The sequence below is a fragment of the Armigeres subalbatus genome, chromosome 1 (genome assembly GCF_024139115.2).
Source record: "Armigeres subalbatus isolate Guangzhou_Male chromosome 1, GZ_Asu_2, whole genome shotgun sequence".
In the NCBI taxonomy this organism is placed as follows: domain Eukaryota; kingdom Metazoa; phylum Arthropoda; class Insecta; order Diptera; family Culicidae; genus Armigeres; species Armigeres subalbatus.
The window spans coordinates 127,928,783-127,942,667 of NC_085139.1; the positions used below are offsets into that span (position 1 = coordinate 127,928,783).

Here is a 13,885-nt window from a genome sequence, read left to right on the forward strand (position 1 = left end):
TAACACATATTGATATAATTGTGATAAATTTTTGTTATGACTAACTGGTCGGGCAGCTTCTGCAGCATTCAAATCTGGGAAATCATCCTCGCAACAATTAAATGAATATTTCATCGCCTACAATAAGTAATACTTAACAGCACAGATATCTCCATCAATCCTTTTCCTAATTTTAACATAGCGTGTCCAGACATCTCGGATTATACAGTACAGTCCTGGATTAAGCCTGCTTGATCCGAATTGCCCGGAAAATGTCCCGCATTACCACATGATGAATATGTAAATTCTGGATAAGCGATGGAATACGTAAGAAATTGGATTTAAAAAATGGTCCAGATCCGGAAAACCAGGAGAAAAAAGAAATCTTGGTCACTCTAGAGGGTCTACTGAATTTGGAGAATGGAGGTTTAAATAATTTTGAGAATCTAGGCCATTTCCTTATATGTACTGAAAAACCAACAAAAATTGAAATAATTTGACAAACTCTGAATAACGCAGGAATCTAAGGAATCTGAAGTATTTGGTTACCCGGGAGGGTTTAAAGAATGTGGGAATATTAACCCTTTCCCGCCCACGACTTATTTCAAAGATTTCAATAGGAAGGAATCATCTTTGAGAAAAATGCTAGAACAAAAGTTATTTGACATAGCCAAAATTAGTGGAAAACGAAAAAAAAAATTTTGATTGTAAATCAATAGTTAATTGATTGTTTTCAATAGTTTATTTATTTATTTGAACATTTGAACATTTGTAACATAAGACTTCTGTCTTTTTAGGCGTTACATATATCATGTTAGCGTAGCAGTGTGTCGTTCTTCTTCTTCTTCTTCTTATTGGCATTACATCCCCACACTGGGACAGAGCCGCCTCGCAGCTTAGTGTTCATTAAGCACTTCCAGTTATTAACTGCGAGGTTTCTAAGCCAGGTTACCATTTTTGCATTTGTATATCATGAGGCTAGCACGATGATACTTTTATGCCCAGGGAAGTTGAGACATTTTCCAATCCGAAAATTGCCTAGACAGTGTCGTTGCATCATTTTATTCATTGAAGTCGAAGAACAATTCAAACTAAATACTAAAACTAATTACAAATTAAAGTGCTCTATACATTTCCTCTTAAATGCTAATGTTGATTCTTCTAGAGTAATGAATTCCAGTAGGAAATACCTCTTACGAAAAATGAATTACCGTATGCAGACGTGTTATGTCTTGGTATAAGATATTTTTTGGCGCGAATTGTTCTTAATGGTCTAAGTTTGTCATGTAAATATCTGGGAATTTTTGCTTTAACGAGCTTAAATAGAAATAAACAACATCTCATTTGTGAGAATTTTGCGAATGGACATCCCAATAAATTGTGTTGCATGTGTGAAACACTGGCATATCTATTCAAACCATAAACATAGCGTACGCATGAATTTAATGCTATTTTCAGTCTATTTCCGGCGTACATTGATGATTCACCTAGGAGGAAATCACAGGCTATGAAATGGGGGAGTATGAGACTTTTGAAAAGTTTGAGTTTAATGTCACTTTTTAAAATAGACGAGAAGGCATAGAGTGTTCGTAAACTTGCGTAAATCTTGCCGCATTGTTTGAATATAAATTTATCAAATTTGAAATTAGATTGAATAGTGATACCCAAACTCACCCCTTCTTCAGTAAAATTTATATTTATATTGTTTAACTTAAGTAATGGTTTCAAGACAATATTAGAATAAGAGTGGCTTAGAAATAAAGCGCTAGTTTTGTCGGCATTCAATGATAACCTATTCTCAGTTGACCAAGCATGAATATTAGCAAGATCTTCGTTTATTTTCTGGGAAATTATAGTGGCGGAATCATCTAAACACCCGAAATACAGTTGCACATCGTCAGCGAAACCGGCACCCGGCAGAACGTGGAACGTTATAGACGGAAGCGGAGACAGCAGACCCGCCTTTTTCAGGAAAAGAAACGCCGCCTGCAAGAAGCGGAGTGCGAGCGGTGGAAGAAGCGGAGATGGAACAGCTGTGCCGTTCTCAAGATCAGAAGCTCAACGCATCCCGCAAAGGCTTCGTGCCGCGAGCCGAAATGTGCCGGGATAAGGATGGGAGCATCTTGACGGACGAACGTGTAGTGATCGAAAGGTGGAAGCAGCACTATGAGGAACATCTGAATGGCGCTGAGAGTACAGGCAGTGAAAGTCAAGGCAGCGGAGGAGATGACTACGTCAGTTCAGCGGACGATGGAAGCCAATCAGCCCCCACCTTGAGGGAAGTTAAGGATGCCATTCAACAGCTAAAGACCAATAAAGCAGCTGGTAAGGATGGTATCGGAGCTGAGCTCATCAAGATGGCCCCGGAAAAGCTGGCCACTTGCCTGCACAAACTAATAGTCAGAATCTGGGAAACCGAACAGCTACCGGAGGAGTGGAAGGAAGGGGTTATATGCCCCATCTACAAGAAAGGCGACAAACTGGAGTGTGAGAACTTTCGAGCGATCACCATCCTTAATGCCGCCTTCAAAGTGATATCCCAGATCATCTTCCGTCGTCTGTCACCATTAGTGAACGAGTTCGTGGGAAGTTATCAAGCCGGCTTCGTTGACAAAGGTGGCAGAACTGTACACCCGCCTGAAACGTGAAGCAACAAAAGTTGGACTGGTGGTGAATGCGTCAAAGACAAAGTACATGCTTGTGGGTGGAACCGAGCGCGACAGGGCCCGCCTGGGAAGCTTACCTTCGAGGTGGTCGAGGAATTCGTCTACCTCGGATCCTTGCTAACGGCTGATAACAATGTCAGTCGTGAAATACGAAGGCGCATCATCTGTGGAAGTCGGGCCTACTACGGGCTCCAGAAGAAACTGCGGTCGAAAAAGATTCGCCACCGCACAAAATGTGTCATGTACAAGACGCTTATAAGACCGGTTATCCTCTACGGACATGAAACATGGACAATGCTCGATGAGGACTTGCAAGCACTCGGAGTATTCGAGAGACGAGTGCTCAGGACCATCATTGACGGTATGCAAGAAGACGGTGTGTGGCGGCGAAGAATGAACCACGAGCTCGCCCAGCTCTACGGCGAACCCAGTATCCAGAAGGTAGCTAAAGCCGGAAGGGTACGATGGGCAGGACATGTTGTCTGAATGCCGGACAGCAACCCTGCAAAGATGGTGTTCGCTTCCGATCCGGCAGGTACGAGACGGCGTGGAGCGCTGCGAGCGAGATGGGCAGACCAGGTGCAAAACGACTTGGCGAGCGTGGGGCGTATCCGAGGATGGAGAGATGCAGCCTCGAACCGTGTATTGTGGCGTCAAATTGTTGATTCAGTGTTATCTGTTTAGATGTAAACTAAATAAATGAATGAAATCGTCAGCGAAAATGTGTAATTTACAATATTTTAGGACCTCTGGAAGATCGTTAATATACATCGAGAAAAGAATTGGCCCCAGAATTGAACCCTGAGGGACACCAGAAGATATTGCAATATAGCTGGAATACATCCCATCGTTTAAAACTGATTGTGCTCGTTCGGTTAAATAAGATTTGATAAGATTCATTGCATTGTTTCACTATTTGTACTCAAAATTGATTATATTTCCAGTCTAATGGAACCATAAAGATGTGTCCAATATTCCTTTTTGTTGTTGAAACAATTCGATGAAGGTTAGAAGGTGCAAAATTTGATGGTGCACCACAGACACCATGGGCGGGAGAGGGCAACCACTAGGTTGCGAAGGCCGACGGAGGTCCTTCGTATCTTAGTTACTGTACGGTCATGGGTTCGAGTCTCATCGAAGGGAAAGTGGTTACCTCCAATACATTTTCCAAATCAATATCTTCCACATAACGTACATATTCACATATGAGTTTTCACAGCATTGTAAATGAATGTCCAAGTCGGGTGGTTTAATCCCCTGAAATAGGCAATTAACTTTGATTGAAATAAATACTTAGATATATATATATATATATCTATTATTTTGTAAGACAACGGACAATGCCAGGTAGACTAGTTAAGAAACATTTTCATATCGAAGAGTTTCCACGATTGGATGACCGTTTTTTATAGGGATTTTTTTTGGGCGTAAATAGGGATTTTGCGTTTTTTGTCCATCCCAATAATCATAAAAAAGCTGTAGATATTGGTAAAATAATGTTGATAACGACAAATTAACTTTTTAGCAATTTTACAGATAGTAGTGTTTCTTTACATCAATCAAAAATTCACCAAGTGTGTATTGAACAACGATAAAAATGTTTCAAATAATCAGCAGAAGGCCGGATTTTAATGACATATTTATTTAATTAACATATTTACAGGTCATGTAAAAATGGAAAATAAATTTTTACTATTTTGTAAGAAAAATCTATATGTAACGCAGTTAATACTATAGTAACGCAGCGAATGGTAAAAAAATATGTATCATCCTGCTGCTGTACGCGTACAACATGGTACGTGTATCACTGTACAGAAATCATATTATGTCTGTCGATAGTATAATACGAAAGCAACAACACAACAAAGTGGAGCGCGTTCGCTGCCCCCCATTTCCAATGCGTTCGCCTAGGTAACAAAATAAGCACATAATGGGTATCTGAGCCTCCTATACAAATTCCGCCATTGGAATGAAATTAAAGCCTGCTGGTAGAACTTGTATGAGAAAGGTCAAACATAAAAAAACAGCTCAACTCACCGAGTATAGTGACTGCCTTTCTTGCTTTTAGCCATGACACCAACCTTAAATGACGCTTATATCGTTTGATACCATTTTCTTCATAACTTTTAAACGTAACGGTCAATTGTTATCAAATTCAATAATGATAAACTATGCTTTGCAACCTGTGAAATAATACTTTTTTTTTAGCTTTTTAACGAGACTTTCAGCCCGATTCTGCCTTGTCTAGAAATAAAACTTGTTATAAGGGACTCTCCGGCGGTAGCAGGCCGGATTCCGTCCCGGAAGATCCTGTGTGGACTATAGTGTCACGCTCTGCATCATTTTGGAGCAGGTCAATGCAATCCAAGAGTCCCTTTACTTTACATCGCCGCAGAGGCAGACCCAGAGGCTCATGGCGGCGAAGCCTCAATAAAGAAATAAAAGAAGTCGATCGAAATCTAACCTGGCTACAGGTTAAAGCGATAGCTGGACAACGCTCAAGATGGAGATCTTTCTTGTCAGCCCTTTGCACCACCGGAGGTGTACAGGATCCATAAGTAAATAACTAGATTCATATGTGGAGTTCTCTTTATGAAGAAAATGAACGCGAAGAGGAAGGTCCTAGTTCTAATTAAATTTATGGTAAATTAATTTGTGGTTATTTATCGCAGAAATTCACTCTGTGAAACCCCATACCTTCAAACTTCCGGCATCCCGACGACGATCGTTGGCATCTTTATCGTCGCACGCATAAGCTAACATGTACTGCTTAGGATGCCATGCAACGGTAAACGTGGCCGCATCAACCGAGATGTCCGCAACTTTCTCTCCGGTTTCAGTATCTCCAATGTCGATGATGAGATCCTCACTCGCAGAGGCCAACAGTCTCCCATCGTGACTAAAAGAAATCGTCCGGACTGGCCAATCCAACCGAGAAAACACCCGCAAGCAGGCAAGTTCCTCGGCATCCCACAGGGAAACTAAAGCATCCGCTGATCCCGTAGCAAAATACTTTCCTGTCGGATCAAATTCTATACAAATGCAAGTGCTTGGATGTGCTTTCAGAACCTGCTGCAAGTTTAGATCCGGGTAGTTCAAGATATGCACACATCCCTGGCCATTTGTGAGAAAAAACAAATCACTGCCATTGCTCCACGCGATCTCGTTCACCTCGAATGAGAACTGTTCCTCAGCCAGGATCTTATACATCCGTGCATCGATGAATGTTACCAGGTCCTCCTTGTTCCCAACAGCAATTGTGTTGCCGTCCGGGGACCAAGTAATGTTGATATTCTCGCCTTTCGTGTTGATAATCGTTGCACATTTGCCAATCCGAGCATCCCAGATCCTCACTGTTTTGTCACCGCTTGCCGTACTTAGGAGATCCGGAAGCGAAGCATGCCAACATAATTGGTCTACCGAACCGGTGTGTCCTCGATATGTGCTTTCCTTGTTCTACGAATAGAAAATAAAAGTACAATATTTTAAATTGCGAATTCAATATAAAACTGTACTTACCAATCGTTCTCGGTCAAGCGTGAAAATGACTACTGATTTGTCGAAGGAACCAGAAGCTAACCGGCGTCCATCGCAGTTCCATCCAACTGAATGCACTTTGGCAGTATGCGCTTTAGTCGCTTCGCGAGTTTTGTTGTGCGTTTTAAAGTACTCTTGGAGTTCTTCGACGTTAGATTTCGTAGCTACCATAATGCCGATAACAATGTTGTTGCCTAATTCTCACAATTTTCAAAAAAAGCAGCTTAATTTGTATCAAATATTATTTTTCTTTAACCTTTTAAAAATGTTAGGGGCAAACAATAGTGCTGTCCAATGAGCAACTCGAAGTAGCTCTAAGTTGTTCCCGTCCTGCTCGTTCTTTTTTGTCAACAAACGGGCATGAGCGTGACAGGAACAACTTCGAGCTACTTCGAGCTGCTCATTGGACAGCATTAATGTATATAAACAATAGAGGTTGCTGATGTTCAATCACCTCTCTCTTTCAAGCGCCTAGGAAGGATAGGGTTTGTTTTCATCGGGAAACGTTTCCCGATGAAAACAAACCACATCCTTTCTATGCGCTTGAAAGAGAAAGGTGATTGAACGTCAGCAACCCTTATAGGCCTTTTCATATGACAGCTTTGACCCTGCAGCTGCGGCTCCACGACAGCCCGCATGGAAGGATGTCTAAAAGCGAACAGGAATCTACCTCGAAAAGACGCAAACCGTCTTAGTCAAGATTCATTTATACTTGGGCCCGTATAATAGTACTTTCGGCTATTTACAATTGTGTGTGTATCTACCGGTGCACTCGTCGAAACGTCGTCGAAACTGCAGTTGAATCGGTTTAGTCCAGTTTTTTCGCGCTTCGATTGTCGCCATCTTTTTTCCTTTCACTTGCGTGTTTCGGATCGGAAAGGAAGTAAAGGAGAAAAATCCTTGGAAAAATCTCAGTTTAATCCCAGTTTAATTAACGATTGCCGTGTGTCTGTCCAATCCGACGATCTTGCGAACCCGGGTATGACCATTGAAAATTGAACATTAGTGTATACTGCTGAAAACAATAATCATCCTCTTCGTCGATCTCTTAGGTCCAATACAGGTAAGATTCTAACCATTTTTATTATGTAAAGTACACTTGAAACAGAATGATATTAGGGAAGATCCATAAAGTACGTCACGCAAAAATTGGCGATTTTCAACCCCCCCTCCCCCATTCGTCACACGTGTTGTGTCCAACCTTAAAATTCTTTGCAGGAGTCGTCACGCTGCTCGTAACCCCCTCCCCTAGGAGCGTAACGTACTTTGTGGATGGCCCCTTACCTAAAAAATGTTTTGTGCCAGTTATGTGAATACCATTTATAATAATAGTATTTTAAAGAAATAAAATACATCTCCATTTTCTGCCATTCAACAATCAACCACTCGCGCTCGTTCCAAATTCAAGCAACACCAAGTCGCACTGAATACTTTGTGCAAGCACCACTCGCGCTCGTTTTAAAATCAAACAACACTAATTTGCACTGAACACTTTATGCAAGAACCACTCGCGCTCGTTTTAAAATCAAGTAACACTAATTTGCACTAAACACTTTATGCGAGCACCACTCGCGCTCGTTTCAAATTCAAGCAACACCAAGTCGCACTGAATACCCAAGTAACCGTAAGCATTAAGCCATTGCATGTTAATGGCTTTATATTGGCATTTAAGCGGCTTGAAAGCTTAATATTAGCATAACTCAAGCATACATGCTCTTTATGAGCATTGAAGCCATGAGAAATTATTATTGACATTATATTCAACTACAATGCTTTTTTAATGCACAATCCAATGCACCATACATTTCAAGAGCATATTTACTCTAAGTTGGCACTAGAAATTCAATAGTTAAATCTATTTATAGAATTACTATACAGCCTAGTTGTAGTCAATAACGATTGGTAAGCAACAATTGACAAGTACCTATACTGCCGTCATACGCATACTTGTCCCATGTTTGCTGGGATTCCCTATATACATGGGACAGTTATGCGTATAACGGCAGTATACTCGTTCTAACTCTTTAAACCCACATTAATCGTTCAATCAATAATTTGTTAATCATTTTTCTCATACAGAAGGGCAATAAAAAACACATATGGATGTACATTATTCGAATTACGAATTTCATTACATTTATTTTACTATAATCTGTTCATAACGACAAATAATGCAAGTTATACGTCACCTAGTCGTCGATGGTGATTCTCGCCTTTTTATTATACTCCGCCTGATCTGGTTAATGATTTTAACATATACATATGTGATTATAATTAGTGCGCATCCATGAGATGTCCGTCTTCATTAATCAGAACGTTTTCGTCATCACTCAGTTTGCTTGCTTTCGAACCACCGTATTTCTATTTGCATTGAAACTATCTTCAAGGAACCCGAAATGTTGCTTGCTGCAGTGCTTACTGGCACCTGTGATTGTGCCGGCTTCATGATTTAACCGAGGATTTAGCCTAACGTCAGAACTTCACGCGCATCCGTGTCGAAATAATTGTCCATCCGTTTGCATTACTGAAACCAGCAGGCAGTAGGTACTTTAGGTTTCGTTGTTTTGTTGTGATTCTTCTAGCTATTCCGTGCAGCCCGGGGTTTTGCTCTGCTGAGTAGCTCCAAGTGCTAGTCTTTCTCCTGCTCCTGGAGTAGCCAACAAAAGTTCATTCGTTTTGTTTTGCTCAAGTTTTCGTGTGATCCCACAAAACGTACCGAATATCCTTCAAGTCCATAAGATCCCGTGACTTCTGGCCAGTAGCACAAAACCACTGCACTTCTGAGTGCTTCCATTCTCCGTCTGTTTTTCTCGATGCAAAATCTCGTCACCAAAAAATCTGTTTTACACAATTTTGTCAGCGGTCGTGGCACTTAGGCAATACAACTGTAAATATCACTATATAGTATACAAACATTTTATCGCATCGAGAATTAAATACTTACCCATCACACTGGAGTGATAATAATAACACGAAACATTTCAAATTACAATTATTATTATAAATAAAGTCATTAGCTAAATATCAGATCAAAACATCAAGACGATCAAGACTTTTATTTTTCATTATTTTGACATTTCGACATATCGCAGTTCTTGTTACAAGGCTGCCAGTTTTACATTGAAGAAAAACTTTGTCTTTTTTTTATTATTATTAAAAGTAATATTAATAAAAGAAATTGTTATTTATAGATAGAATCCCGAATAAAAAATACAGTAGAATAACAATACAATTGATTGTAACAATACTATTAATAACATTAAATTGGTAATAGATTATATTGTAAATGAAACCATAGAAATACATTAGAATGCATTGTTATAAACCATATACTCAAATGTAAATGAAGTTTTCGCAATAGAATGTACGGGTTGTTAAGTATCGTAACTATACACTGACAAAAATCCAATCATATCCATTATGTGTGGCACACATAAATTTTGACTATAGCATTTTCCACATAACGGCTATGTGAAAAAAGGTTAAAGGTAGTCGATAACAAACACTGAAGAAGTTTCCAAGTAGGAAACGAAATGCGTATCTGCTTGTTGATACATAAAAAAGTTAATAGTGGAAGTAAATGGAAGAATAATAGTCTTTTAACCTTGTAGCATTTCCCCTAAGACGCTCTAAAATAATTAATCAGACTATGTGAATTCGCATAGCATATATTGTCGCGCTTATCTTTTTCTAGAATGCTGCGGCGGTCTTACACTCGCAGGCTCGACTGCGAAGGTAAACGTCAAGATAGCCGCCGTGTTAAAAGATAGACAGAATTTTCCCGCTCAAAACAAAACCACGTGCTTTTCGCGAAATGAAAGCAGTGTTCGATTGTATTAGTGAGAGGCAACCGGAGTCACTGAGTCCATGGAGAGTGTTTATCATAGCAAGTGCATACGGTGGGTGAGATATTCATTGACTCTGTCGTGTTTAGTGACCGTTGCGATTACCTGAGAAGCACCCAGCAGGAAACCGCAGTATTCTATTTTATCTCGAGATGCATAATATGTGGAAATACACATAATCGTTATTAACTAATAACCTTTATGTGGATTCTCCTATAGCGGGTGGTTATTAACGCACACATAAAATTTATTTGTAAATTTCTTTAGATTTTTGCCAATAAAAATGTGTGGATTTTTATTAGTGTACAAAATCTGAGATTTTTCCATACATTTTTTTCGTCACACAATAGAGTGTATGGTTAATATATTGTTGAAATATCCGAACAAAACTGTTCAAAATACAATGGATTGTATTGTATTTGTATAGCAAAACAATACGATTTTTGATTTCTCAGTTGTGACAGCTTTACTGCCGTGAATCGCATATTTGTCCCATATGAATAGGAAATCCAGCAAAGATGGGACAGATATGCGATTCACGGCAGTTTACTGTTCAACAATGCAATTTAAAGGGAAAAAATGCATATTTGGCGCTATGAGGCAAATATTGTTATATAGTTTATATGCAATGTAAAGAAACGTTTCAAAAGTTATCAATATATGAATCTTATGTACGAAAACGTTTCAAAAATAATTGCAAGTATTGTTACATTAGAGAAATATGTTGATGTATTGTATCCTCAGCGTTGATACAATCTGTGCAACCATTGTACATTTTTATCCGGGATCTTTCAGAAGCCGTGTTTTATTTAAATATATATGAGCTAAACATAAGGAAAATATTAGAAATATTGCCAGGGACAATATATAAATCTATATGCTGTTACGGTTTATATAGGATTTAAAGTGTTGACTACAATTTACATACTGGCAACACAGGTCATCCGAGATTGATATTGCAAATAAACATTCATGGCGGTAAGCACCAACGAGGATAATACTCGATTTAATACGGGTTTTGGATAATCCGGTATTAAAGTTAATACCTCGAACGGTAAGCACCAAGTTTGTATTAAGTACGCAGCCGCATTTTACTCTGAAGGCTGTCGTATTCCTGACCGTACGATAGCATTTTGTTCGGATTTTTTTTTTTTTTTTCAGTGTTCGTATTTCGAAGACGAAAGTCGCGTTTCTTCTAGCGAAAAAAAATCCGAACAAAATGCTATCGTACGGTCAGGAATACGACAAAGGCGTTTGAGGTGGTGTGCGTATGAGAAGGATGTAATCATAAAGAATTCGAGATGACTTTTGTTGTTTGTTTTTATTCATATTTCGCTTCAACAACTCGGAAATCGAGGAGGAAAATGGATATTTAAATTTTCTTTGCCGGAATTAAACCAATTTAATCGGTTGTGGTTCAGTTCACTGTTTTGGCATGGATTCCTCAAATGTATAAACCAGCTAGCTGGCCCATAGGATACAAATTCATAGCTCTGATCAACATTTTGCAGCTTACGGCCATGCTAAGCAATATGCAAACTACAGTGTAGCAAATCTGTTCTATTTCTAAAGTTACATGAAGGGAATTATCGAAATAACAGATTGTTAGGCAGAATTGGGGTAAGTTGTTTTGCTTTACGAAAAAAAACTTTCATTCAAGAATTCTAGCCAAATGAGCTGAATTAGTTAAGTATGCTGATTCCACCAGATATTCCTCTGGGTATTCCATAGGAATTTTCAAAAATCTACATGTATTCCCCAATGAATTTTCTAGGAATTCGCCTGATATTACCTGTAGAGAATAATATTTCCTCAGAATTCCACCAGGACTTCCATAAATATAAAAAAAAATCCGGAAGTGAGGAATTCAAGACCGTCTTCAGTGTCTCGTACTTGATTCAACTGGAACTCCATTGGGAAATTAATTGCAAATATTTCTAGAAATTTCATCGGGGATTATATCGGGAATTCCTCATGCAGTTACAACGATAATTATTCCAAGAATACCATCAGAAATCGCTCAAGTTATTCCTCAATAAATTCTTCCAAGAATTTCATCGGCGATTACTTCAAGAGTACCAAAAGGAATTTCTCCGGAAATCCAACAAAAGCTCCTGGAATACTAACTAAAGTTGCTCCAGGTATTCCTCCATAAATTCTTTCACGAATAACTTCAGGAATCCCAACAAAAAATCCTACACGAGTACCACCAAGATTTAATTCTATAATTCCACCAGAAATTCTTCCAAGAATTTACCCAACAATTTCGCCTGGAACATCTCCAGAATTTTCATCAGGAATTCCACCAAGAATCCCTCCAGGAATTCTAGCGGGAACTTATCCAGGAATTCCACCGAGAATTACTCTTAGATTTTCTTCAGGAGTTCCACCAGGAATCCCTCCAAGAGTTCCACCAGGAATCCCTCCAGGAGTTCCACCAGCAATCCCTCCAGGAGTTTCACCAGGAATCCCTCCAGAAGTTCCACCAGGAATCCCTCCAGGAGTTCCACCAGGAATCCCTCCAGGAGTTCCACCAGGAATCCCTCCAGGAGTTCCACCAGGAATCCCTCCAGGAGTTCCACCAGGAATCCCTCCAGGAGTTCCACCAGGAATCCCTCCAGGAGTTCCAGCAGGAATCCCCCCAGGAGTTCCAGCAGGAATCCCTCCAGGAGTTCCAGCAGGAATCCCTCCAGGAGTTCCAGCAGGAATTCCTCCAGGAGTTCCAGCAGGAATCCCTCCAGGAGTTCCAGCAGGAATTCTTCCAGGAGTTCCACAGGAATCTTTACTGGAGTTCCACCAGGAATCCTTCCAGGAGTTCCACCAGGAATCCCTCCAGGAGTTCCACCAGGAATCCCTCCAGGAGTTCCACCAGGAATCCCTCCAGGAGTTCCACCAGGAATCCCTCCAGGAGTTGCACCAGGAATCCCTCCAGGAGTTGCACCAGGAATCCCTCCAGGAGTGGCACCAGGAATCCCTCCAGGAGTTCCTCCAGGAATCCCTCCAGAAGTTCCACCAGGAATCCCTCCAGGAGTTCCACCAGGAATCCCTCCAGGAGTTCCTCCAGAAGTTCCACCAGGAATCCCTCCAGAAGTTCCAACATCTCCAGAATTTTCATCAGGAATTCCACCAAGAATCCCTCCAGGAATTCTAGCGGGAACTTATCCAGGAATTCCACCGAGAATTACTCTTAGATTTTCTTCAGGAGTTCCTCCAGGAATCCCTCCAGGAGTTCCACCAGGAATCCCTCCAGAAGTTCCACCAGGAATCCCTCTAGGAGTTCGACCAGGAATTCTTCCAGGAGTTCCACCAGGAATCCCTCCAGTAGTTCCACCAGGAATCCCTCCAGGAGTTGCACCAGGAATCCCTCCAGGAGTTCCACCAGAAATTCTTCCCCAAGGGTTCCACCAGGAATCTTTAATGGAGTAGCACCAGGAATCCTTACAGGAGTTCCACCGGGAATCCTTACAAAAGTTCCACCAGGAATTCTTCCAAGGGTTCCACCAGGAATCCTTATTGGAGTAACTCCTGAAAGGATTCCTGGTGGAACTCCTGTAAGGATTCCTGGTACACTCCTTGCAGGAGTTCCGCCAGGAATCCTTGCAGGAGTTCCACCAGGAATCCTTCCAGGAGTTCCACCAGGAATCCTTACAGGAGTTCCACCAGGAATTTCTCCAGGAGTTTCACCAGGAATCCCTCCAGGAGTTCCGCCAGGAATTTCTCCAGGAGTTTCACCAGGAATCCTTCCAGGAGTTCCACCAGAAATCCTTCCAGGAGTCAAGCAACACATAAACGGATTGAGCACTTTATGCGAGCACCACTCGTGCTCGTTTCAAATTCATGCAACACCAAGTCGCACTG

The 13,885-nt window shown here is 40.6% G+C and overlaps 2 protein-coding genes and 1 long non-coding RNA gene across 11 annotated transcripts in view; 1 reads left to right on the forward strand and 2 right to left on the reverse strand.

The window, feature by feature from the left end:
* Positions 1-5,265: 5,265 nt before the first annotated feature.
* Positions 5,266-6,482, reverse strand: LOC134206227 (THO complex subunit 3). Its single transcript, XM_062681918.1, has 2 exons — positions 6,165-6,482; positions 5,266-6,101 (listed from the first exon to the last, which is right to left on the reverse strand). Exons 1-2 carry the CDS (start codon positions 6,351-6,353, stop codon positions 5,322-5,324), a joined length of 969 nt encoding a protein of 322 aa, XP_062537902.1. The 5' UTR covers positions 6,354-6,482; the 3' UTR covers positions 5,266-5,321.
* A 460-nt stretch (positions 6,483-6,942) lies between these two features.
* Positions 6,943-13,885, forward strand: part of LOC134205109 (FACT complex subunit Ssrp1-like) — a 31,289-nt gene continuing 24,346 nt past the window's right edge. For 4 of the 9 annotated variants that reach the window (XM_062680041.1, XM_062680040.1, XM_062680037.1 and 1 more), the window contains exon 1: positions 6,954-7,245. The gene's annotated coding sequence lies outside the window, so the exon portion shown is untranslated. Of the gene's footprint in view, positions 7,246-13,885 lie in introns of all 9 variants that reach the window. The other 5 variants (XM_062680042.1, XM_062680038.1, XM_062680044.1 and 2 more) reach the window with 5 other exon arrangements.
* On the reverse strand, positions 8,289-9,268 carry LOC134206235 (uncharacterized). Its single transcript, XR_009978254.1, has 2 exons — positions 9,127-9,268; positions 8,289-9,067 (listed from the first exon to the last, which is right to left on the reverse strand). It is a non-coding gene; the product is annotated as an uncharacterized LOC134206235 (long non-coding RNA).

Excerpts from the sequence above, each read along its gene's own strand:
- LOC134206227 (XM_062681918.1), bottom strand. The coding sequence starts at position 6,353 with ATGGTAGCTACGAAATCTAACGTCGAAGAACTCCAAGAGTACTTTAAA. Across the intron at positions 6,102-6,164 it reads CGCTTGACCGAGAACGATTG|AACAAGGAAAGCACATATCG; the intron begins GTAAGTACAGTT and ends TTCTATTCGTAG.